This window comes from Orcinus orca, chromosome 15 (assembly GCF_937001465.1).
Source record: "Orcinus orca chromosome 15, mOrcOrc1.1, whole genome shotgun sequence".
NCBI lineage: Eukaryota > Metazoa > Chordata > Mammalia > Artiodactyla > Delphinidae > Orcinus > Orcinus orca.
In genome coordinates, this window is record NC_064573.1 from 64,937,118 (window position 1) to 64,946,239 (window position 9,122).

The 9,122-nt window shown below is 60.1% G+C and overlaps 2 protein-coding genes, 1 long non-coding RNA gene and 1 gene segment (V, D, J or C); 1 reads left to right on the forward strand and 3 right to left on the reverse strand.

Annotated features, from left to right (window-relative positions):
* Positions 1 to 846: 846 nt before the first annotated feature.
* The window catches only part of LOC125961261 (immunoglobulin lambda variable 2-8-like), a 66,576-nt gene continuing 58,300 nt past the window's right edge, over positions 847 to 9,122 (reverse strand). The window contains 1 exon segment of the V gene segment in view: positions 847 to 1,303. Within this exon segment, the coding sequence occupies positions 981 to 1,303 (323 nt within the window).
* The window catches only part of LOC125961265 (uncharacterized), an 88,169-nt gene continuing 81,529 nt past the window's right edge, over positions 2,483 to 9,122 (forward strand). For all 3 annotated transcript variants that reach the window (XR_007471716.1, XR_007471715.1, XR_007471714.1), the window contains exons 1-2: positions 2,483 to 2,553; positions 5,847 to 6,051. This is a non-coding gene — a long non-coding RNA (uncharacterized LOC125961265). The remainder of the gene's footprint in view (positions 2,554 to 5,846; positions 6,052 to 9,122) is intronic.
* Positions 4,140 to 9,122, reverse strand: part of LOC125961260 (immunoglobulin lambda-1 light chain-like) — an 82,350-nt gene continuing 77,367 nt past the window's right edge. For all 10 annotated transcript variants that reach the window (XM_049698082.1, XM_049698078.1, XM_049698084.1 and 7 more), the window contains 2 exons: positions 6,010 to 6,051; positions 4,140 to 4,596 (listed from right to left, as the gene is read on the reverse strand). In XM_049698082.1, coding sequence (XP_049554039.1) covers positions 4,274 to 4,596; positions 6,010 to 6,051 — 365 coding nt within the window. In that variant the 3' untranslated portion in view covers positions 4,140 to 4,273. The remainder of the gene's footprint in view (positions 4,597 to 6,009; positions 6,052 to 9,122) is intronic.
* LOC101270467 (immunoglobulin lambda-1 light chain) overlaps positions 7,428 to 9,122 on the reverse strand; it is a 162,038-nt gene continuing 160,343 nt past the window's right edge. For all 17 annotated transcript variants that reach the window (XM_049698064.1, XM_049698071.1, XM_049698065.1 and 14 more), the window contains one exon: positions 7,428 to 7,884. In XM_049698064.1, the coding sequence (XP_049554021.1) occupies positions 7,562 to 7,884 (323 nt within the window). In that variant the 3' untranslated portion in view covers positions 7,428 to 7,561. The remainder of the gene's footprint in view (positions 7,885 to 9,122) is intronic.

Sequence of the window (9,122 nt, forward strand, 5' to 3'; positions counted from 1 at the left end):
TCTGAGCTCCTAAAGAAGTGTACTAGTTCACAGACGAACCCACGGCACCTTCCTAGAACATGATGCCGGACCTCGAGCTCATGGGGCCCATCGACCACCATGGACACTTGGACATGAGGCAGTTGTGGTGGAGTCAGTGCTGGGCTGACTTCTAAGGGTCAGAGAGAGAAAGGCTGACCTCGGCCCTGGGGGCTTGAATGGAGGCAGGACCCACCTGACACAAGTGGGAGGAGGGATACCCGGGGGAGTGTGGGATGAGTGACCAGGGTCAGGGAATGGAGGTTCCTGTGAGTGTGACAGTGAGGGCCTGGGGGAGGGGCAGAAGGCAGTGTCCCTGGGGAGGTGGGAGCAGGAGGGGGCTGGGAGGGGGTGCAGTGGGGGTGACTCTAGGACGAGGTCATGCGGAATAGCCAGGGTGAGTTTTAAACCAAAGGAAACATGGAATCAGTGGGTCTTCATCAATGGACAGAAGGACACTTGAGGGGGAAAGTAAACCAGAATGTGGTGCTGAGGATTCCAGGGAAGGGAGGTGAGGTATTGTCCTGGGGGCCCTGGCAACCAAACACTGTGACCGGGACAATCAGATGTGGAGGTGGTCCACACGGAAGAGGAAACATGGAGGAGGGTAGGGAGGGTGGACAGACTTCCATTCCTGCAGCGACCCAATTCCCTGTTCTCGAATGTTCTACGGGAGGGTCTCTGGGTGACAGTGAAACCATCCCTCGTGAAATCCCCAAGACCCATCCTCTATCTTGATTTCCAGATGGATAAGAGGATTTTGTTCCCCTTTGAGGATGGTTGAGTTCAGGACACCAAATGCAGAAAGAAAAACGAGCAGAGCATGAGTTCTGAATGACAATGAGGACATTTTATTGAGAGTTGATTGGGTGCAGGAGGAAGGGCTGGGGGGACCAGGGTGGGTGGGTAGACCCTCCAGGGGTCCTGTGGCTCCAGTCCCCTGAGGATGTGAGGACCAGGACCTAAGGGCACTCGGAGGGCGACACTGTCTTCTCCACGGTTTTCCCATCGTGCGTGACCTGGCAGCTGACCCCCTTCTCATAAGATTTCCACTCGCTGGCCGTCAGGGCCAGGTAGCTGCTGGCCGCGTACTTGCTGTTGCTCTGTTTCGAGGGCTGGCTGGTCTCCACGCCCTTGGTGATGGTGGTGCTGCCTGACTTCCAGGCCACCGTCACGCTGCCCGGGTAGAAGTCATTGATGAGACACACCAGGGTGGCCTTGTTGGCGTTGAGCTCCTCAGTGGAGGGCGCGAACAGAGTGACTGAGGGCGAGGACTTGGGCTGACCTGCAAAGTGAGGGAGAGACGGGAGGTCACTGGGGCAGCGTCCATCGCGGGAGCCCCTGACCTCAGGAGAAGCGGGCACAGGTGCCCAAAGTCCAGTGCATGGATCCCAGGCGGGCCCTTGCTCCCCTGAGGTCAGGCAGCCATGGCTGGGGTCGCTCACCTTCTGTCAGGGGATCCTCAGTGCCCGACTCCTGGGAGTTCGGGGCTCCCTTGCAAGTCTCCATCTCTTCCTCAGGCTCCCACGTCCCATAAACCACATCCCACCCTCTGCTCCCTGGTGCTGCCTGGCGTCCACCCTGCGGTCCCCTCTTTCCTCTGTCTGTCCTGGGCATTTGTCTGTCTGAGATCTTCCCCTGGTTCTCGTCTGGTGTCCTCATACAGGTCGTCTGTCTGTCCCCCATTCAGGCTCTCTTCCCTTGCAGAGGGGGGGATTGTTGCCCACAGTCCCCCTGACGCCAGCCTCGCAGCCCCCAACCCTCTAGGGCTGCCACAGAGACCACAGAGACCCCTCCAGGGCTGCCAGGGTGGAGGGAGCGTCAGCCCCGGGGCTGGGGTCCAGGGAGTCCCACAAATGAGAGTTTCCATGTGGGTGAACGTTGTGTTCTGAGCCTGGGGCTGTGTCTGTTCTGAGGGGTCCCCTGACCTGTGAAGTCCCGCTGGGGATCTGTCTGTCCTGGGACATCTGTCTGCCTGGCCGGGTCAGTTCCTGTCACCTGTCCCTATGAGGAGTCCCCACGCTGGGCGTCTGAGCTAGGGGCTCACGTCCAGTGTGTAACTGGGTGCGGTGACCCTTAAGGCCCGAGTGTCCTGAGATCTGTGCGGCCTGGGGTGTCCTGCTTGCTGGGAGGAGGATGGGGACCTAGCACCCTGAGGTCACCTTCTCAACGGGACACTCGTCTACCCTTCCCCCGTGTACTGTTCCCTCCTCCACTCTCCAAGGCCCCTGGCTCTGGGGTCCCTCACTAGCCCCCATTTGGGTCCCTGAGCAGAAAGATCCCAGGATGACACCCATGCTCTGTCCAGCTCTTTCCAGTGTCCTTCCCACATCCCTGGACCCAGTGCCCCAGCCTGAGACCCCCATTCCTTGGGCCTCAGTCCCTCCCTTCTCCTCAGACCCCAGGGGTCGGCACCCTGAGGAGGGAGCTGACATCCCAGCATCCAGAGAAGAAGGGCCTGGAGGGAAGGCTCGGGATGGGAAGAGCGAGGGGTGGCAGGAGGGTCACTTAGCCCGTCCCCACCATGCCCACCAGGTTCTGTGAAGAACGACAGGCTTGGGGGTGAAGGACAGCCTAGAAAGGTGAAGGTGACAGGCTCCGGAGAGTGAGACCCCAGCCCCAGACAGGAGGGAAAAGACAAGAAAATCTGCCCAAATTTCACCGTGGACCCTGAAGAAGAGGGGAAGGGGGAGACTCACCCAGGACGGTCAGCTTGGTCCCTCCGCCGAGCACAGCACACGGTGACACAGCCTTGAACATAAACCCTCCTGACACCCCTCCACCCCCTGCCCAGGCCCACCTGCAGCTGCACAGAGGCCCCAGGGCCACCCTCCTTGTCATGGGGGCTGGTCTGTCCTCGGGGAGGCTGAGGGGGGATCCCACCCCACCAGCACCTTCAGCCCTGGGAAGCGGGGCTCCATCCTTCCCCAGGCATGGGAGGTGCAGGAGAGACATCTGGGTGTCACATCACATCCCAGGGACTTTCCTTTCCTGGAGGAGGTGGGGTCCCCTGGTCAGTAGCGTGGGGGCGTCATAGTGGGAGGGTGAGGAGCCTGTTTAGCACCCTGAGGGGATGGAGCTGTGCTCTCTGCAGAGCGAGGCCACAGGGATTCTGGAGGCTCCAGTGCCCTAGAGGCAGGTCCAACACGGCCAAGTTTGCAGTAACGCGGTGTGTGCCGGTGTGCGCGCATGTGCGTGTGTGTCTGTGTGTGTGTCTGCCTTTCTAACCACTCGGGTCTCTGTCCTGTGTAGCTCCTACAGCAATAATCTCACTGATCTGAGATCTCATTCCAGATCTAAGATGGTGAATCAGTACACAGTCAAGTCCACGGCACCGTCCTAGACCGAAACTTGACGTTAGACTCATGGTCCCATCGACCACTCACATGGTTTTCACTGGCATTTGTGGTGGGTAGGTGGTGGGCTGGCCACCGAGAGATTGGTGAGAGCAGAGCTGGCCTCGTCCCAGGAGCCTTGAAGGCAGTCGGGACCCTCCTGACACAAGTGGGAGGAGGACTGTCTAGAGGGAGTGTGGGATGAGTGACCAGGGTCAGGGACTGTGGGTCCTGTGCAGAGTGTGACCGGAAGGCCTGGGGGAGGGGCACAGGGCTGTTTCCCTAGGGAGGTGCGAGCAGGAGGTGCCATGAGGGGGGTGGGAACTCTAGGACGAGGTCATGCGGAATTACCAGGGTGGGTTTTGAGCAAAAGGACACATGGAATCGGTGGGTCATCATCTACGGAGCCGACGGACTCCTGAGGGCTACACAATCCGGAATGTGACGCTGAGGATTCCAGGGAAGGGAGGTGAGGTATTGTCCTGGGGGCCCTGGCAACCAAACACTGTGACCGGGACAATCAGATGTGGAGGTGGTCCACACGGAGGAGGAAACATGGAAGAGGGTGGGGAGGGTGGACAGACTTCCATTCCTGCAGCGACCCAATTCCCTGTTCTCGAATGTTCTACGGGAGGGTCTCTGGGTGACAGTGAAACCATCCCTCGTGAAATCCCCAAGACCCATCCTCTATCTTGATTTCCGGATGGATAAGAGGATTTTGTTCCCCTTTGAGGATGGTTGAGTTCAGGACACCAAATGCAGAAAGAAAAACGAGCAGAGCATGAGTTCTGAATGACAATGAGGACATTTTATTGAGAGTTGATTGGGTGCAGGAGGAAGGGCTGGGGGGACCAGGGTGGGTGGGTAGACCCTCCAGGGGTCCTGTGGCTCCAGTCCCCTGAGGATGTGAGGACCAGGACCTAAGGGCACTCGGAGGGCGACACTGTCTTCTCCACGGTTTTCCCATCGTGCGTGACCTGGCAGCTGACCCCCTTCTCATAAGATTTCCACTCGCTGGCCGTCAGGGCCAGGTAGCTGCTGGCCGCGTACTTGCTGTTGCTCTGTTTCGAGGGCTGGCTGGTCTCCACGCCCTTGGTGATGGTGGTGCTGCCTGACTTCCAGGCCACCGTCACGCTGCCCGGGTAGAAGTCATTGATGAGACACACCAGGGTGGCCTTGTTGGCGTTGAGCTCCTCAGTGGAGGGCGCGAACAGAGTGACTGAGGGCGAGGACTTGGGCTGACCTGCAAAGTGAGGGAGAGACGGGAGGTCACTGGGGCAGCGTCCATCGCGGGAGCCCCTGACCTCAGGAGAAGCGGGCACAGGTGCCCAAAGTCCAGTGCATGGATCCCAGGCGGGCCCTTGCTCCCCTGAGGTCAGGCAGCCATGGCTGGGGTCGCTCACCTTCTGTCAGGGGATCCTCAGTGCCCGACTCCTGGGAGTTCGGGGCTCCCTTGCAAGTCTCCATCTCTTCCTCAGGCTCCCACGTCCCATAAACCACATCCCACCCTCTGCTCCCTGGTGCTGCCTGGCGTCCACCCTGCGGTCCCCTCTTTCCTCTGTCTGTCCTGGGCATCTGTCTGTCTGAGATCTTCCCCTGGTTCTCGTCTGGTGTCCTCATACAGGTCGTCTGTCTGTCCCCCATTCAGGCTCTCTTCCCTTGCAGAGGGGGGGATTGTTGCCCACAGTCCCCCTGACGCCAGCCTCGCAGCCCCCAACCCTCTAGGGCTGCCACAGAGACCACAGAGACCCCTCCAGGGCTGCCAGGGTGGAGGGAGCGTCAGCCTCAGGGCTGGGGTCCAGGGAGTCCCACAAATGAGAGTTTCCATGTGGGTGAACGTTGTGTTCTGAGCCTGGGGCTGTGTCTGTTCTGAGGGGTCCCCTGACCTGTGAAGTCCCGCTGGGGATCTGTCTGTCCTGGGACATCTGTCTGCCTGGCCGGGTCAGTTCCTGTCACCTGTCCCTATCAGGAATCCCCACGCTGGGCGTCTGAGCTAGGGGCTCACGTCCAGTGTGTAAATGGGTGCGGTGACCCTTAAGGCCCGAGTGTCCTGAGATCTGTGCGGCCTGGGGTGTCCTGCTTGCTGGGAGGAGGATGGGGACCTAGCACCCCGAGGTCACCTTCTCAACGGGACACTCGTCTACCCTTCCCCCGTGTACTGTTCCCTCCTCCACTCTCCAAGGCCCCTGGCTCTGGGGTCCCTCACTAGCCCCCATTTGGGTCCCTGAGCAGAAAGATCCCAGGATGACACCCATGCTCTGTCCAGCTCTTTCCAGGGTCCTTCCCACAACCCTGGACCCAGTGCCCCAGCCTGAGACCCCCATTCCTTGGGCCTCAGCCCCTCCCTTCTCCTCAGACCCCGGGGCTTGGCACCCTGAGGAGGGAGCTGACATCCCAGCATCCAGAGAAGAAGGGCCTGGAGGGAAGGCTCGGGATGGGAAGAGCGAGGGGTGGCAGGAGGGTCACTTAGCCCGTGCCCACCATGCCCACCAGGTTCTGTGAAGAACGACAGGCTTGGGGGCAATGGACAGCCTAGAGGGTGAAGGTGACAGGCTCCGGAGAGTGAGACTCCAGCCCCAGACAGGAGGGAAAAGACAAGAAAATCTGCCCAAATTTCACCGTGGACCCTGAAGAGGAGGGGAAGGGGGAGACTCACCCAGGACGGTCAGCTTGGTCCCTCCGCCGAACGGATAACACAGTGACACAGCCTCGAACATAAACCCTCCTGACACCCCCTCCACCCCCTGCCCAGGCCCACCTGCAGCTGCACAGAGGCCCCAGGGCCACCCTCCTTGTCATGGGGGCTGGTCTGTCCTCGGGGAGGCTGAGGGGGGACCCCACCCCACCAGCAACTTCAGCCCTGGGAAGCGGGGCTCCATCCTTCCCCAGGCATGGGAGGTGCAGGAGAGACATCTGGGTGTCACATCACATCCCAGGGACTTTCCTTTCCTGGAGGAGGTGGGGTCCCCTGGTCAGTAGCGTGGGGGGCGTCATGGTGGGAGGGTGAGGAGCCTGTTTAGCACCCTGAGGGGATGGAGCTGTGCTCTCTGCAGAGCGAGGCCACAGGGATTCTGGAGGCTCCAGTGCCCTAGAGGCAGTTCGGTCAAGTTTGCAGTAACTCAGTGTGTGCCGGTGTGCGCGCATGTGCGTGTGTGTCTGTGTGTGTGTCTGCCTTTCTAACCACTCGGGTCCCTGTCCTGTGTAGCTCCTACAGCAATAATCTCACTGATCTGAGATCTCATTCCAGATCTAAGATGGTGAATCAGTACACAGTCAAGTCCACGGCACCGTCCTAGACCGAAACTTGATGTTAGACTCATGGTCCCATCGACCACTCACATGGTTTTCACTGGCATTTGTGGTGGGTAGGTGGTGGGCTGGCCACCGAGAGATTGGTGAGAGCAGAGCTGGCCTCGTCCCAGGAGCCTTGAAGGCAGTCGGGACCCTCCTGACACAAGTGGGAGGAGGACTGTCTAGAGGGAGTGTGGGATGAGTGACCAGGGTCAGGGACTGTGGGTCCTGTGCAGAGTGTGACCGGAAGGCCTGGGGGAGGGGCACAGGGCTGTTTCCCTAGGGAGGTGCGAGCAGGAGGTGCCATGAGGGGGGTGGGAACTCTAGGACGAGGTCATGCGGAATTACCAGGGTGGGTTTTGAGCAAAAGGACACGTGGAATCGGTGGGTCATCATCTACGGAGCCGACGGACTCCTGAGGGCTACACAATCCAGAATGTGACGCTGAGGATTCCAGGGAAGGGAGGTGAGGTATTGTCCTGGGGGCCCTGGCAACCAAACACTGTGACCGGGACAATCAGATGTGGAGGTGGTCCACACGGAGGAGGAAACATGGAAGAGGGTGGGGAGGGTGGACAGACTTCCATTCCTGCAGCGACCCAATTCCCTGTTCTCGAATGTTCTACGGGAGGGTCTCTGGGTGACAGTGAAACCATCCCTCGTGAAATCCCCAAGACCCATCCTCTATCTTGATTTCCAGATGGATAAGAGGATTTTGTTCCCCTTTGAGGATGGTTGAGTTCAGGACACCAAATGCAGAAAGAAAAACGAGCAGAGCACGAGTTCTGAATGACAATGAGGACATTTTATTGAGAGTTGATTGGGTGCAGGAGGAAGGGCTGGGGGGACCAGGGTGGGTGGGTAGACCCTCCAGGGGTCCTGTGGCTCCAGTCCCCTGAGGATGTGAGGACCAGGACCTAAGGGCACTCGGAGGGCGACACTGTCTTCTCCACGGTTTTCCCATCGTGCGTGACCTGGCAGCTGACCCCCTTCTCATAAGATTTCCACTCGCTGGCCGTCAGGGCCAGGTAGCTGCTGGCCGCGTACTTGCTGTTGCTCTGTTTCGAGGGCTGGCTGGTCTCCACGCCCTTGGTGATGGTGGTGCTGCCTGACTTCCAGGCCACCGTCACGCTGCCCGGGTAGAAGTCATTGATGAGACACACCAGGGTGGCCTTGTTGGCGTTGAGCTCCTCAGTGGAGGGCGCGAACAGAGTGACTGAGGGCGAGGACTTGGGCTGACCTGCAAAGTGAGGGAGAGACGGGAGGTCACTGGGGCAGCGTCCATCGCGGGAGCCCCTGACCTCAGGAGAAGCGGGCACAGGTGCCCAAAGTCCAGTGCATGGATCCCAGGCGGGCCCTTGCTCCCCTGAGGTCAGGCAGCCATGGCTGGGGTCGCTCACCTTCTGTCAGGGGATCCTCAGTGCCCGACTCCTGGGAGTTTGGGGCTCCCTTGCAAGTCTCCATCTCTTCCTCAGGCTCCCACGTCCCATAAACCACATCCCACCCTCTGCTCCCTGGTGCTGCCTGGCGTCCACCCTGAGGTCCCCTCTTTCCACTGGGTGTCTGTCTGTCCTGGGCATTTGTCTGTCTGAGATCTTCCCCTGGTTCTCGTCTGGTGTCCTCATACAGGTCGTCTGTCTGTCCCCCGTTCAGGCTCTCTTCCCTTTTGCGGGGGGCTTTGTTGCCCACAGTCCCCCTAACACCAGCCTCGCAGCCCCCAACCCTCTAGGGCTGCCACAGAGACCACAGAGACCCCTCCAGGGCTGCCAGGGTGGAGGGAGCGTCAGCCTCAGGGCTGGGGTCCAGGGAGTCCCACAAATGAGAGTTTCCATGTGGGTGAACGTTGCGTTCTGAGCCTGGGGCTGTGTCTGTTCTGAGGGGTCCCCTGACCTGTGAAGTCCCGCTGGGGATCTGTCTGTCCTGGGACATCTGTCTGCCTGGCCGGGTCAGTTCCTGTCACCTGTCCCTATCAGGAATCCCCACGCTGGGCGTCTGAGCTAGGGGCTCACGTCCAGTGTGTAACTGGGTGCGGTGACCCTTAAGGCCCGAGTGTCCTGAGATCTGTGCGGCCTGGGGTGACCTGCTTGCTGGGAGGAGGATGGGGACCTAGCACCCTGAGGTCACCTTCTCAACGGGACACTCGTCTACCCTTCCCCCGTGTACTGTTCCCTCCTCCACTCTCCAAGGCCCCTGGCTCTGGGGTCCCTCACTAGCCCCCATTTGGGTCCCTGAGCAGAAAGATCCCAGGATGACACCCATGCTCTGTCCAGCTCTTTCCAGTGTCCTTCCCACAACCCTGGACCCAGTGCCCCAGCCTGAGACCCCCATTCCTTGGGCCTCAGCCCCTCCCTTCTCCTCAGACCCCGGGGCTCGGCTCCCTGAGTAGGGAGCTGACATCCCAGCATCCAGAGAAGAAGGGCCTGGAGGGAAGGCTCGGGATGGGAAGAGCGAGGGGTGGCAGGAGGGTCACTTAGCCCG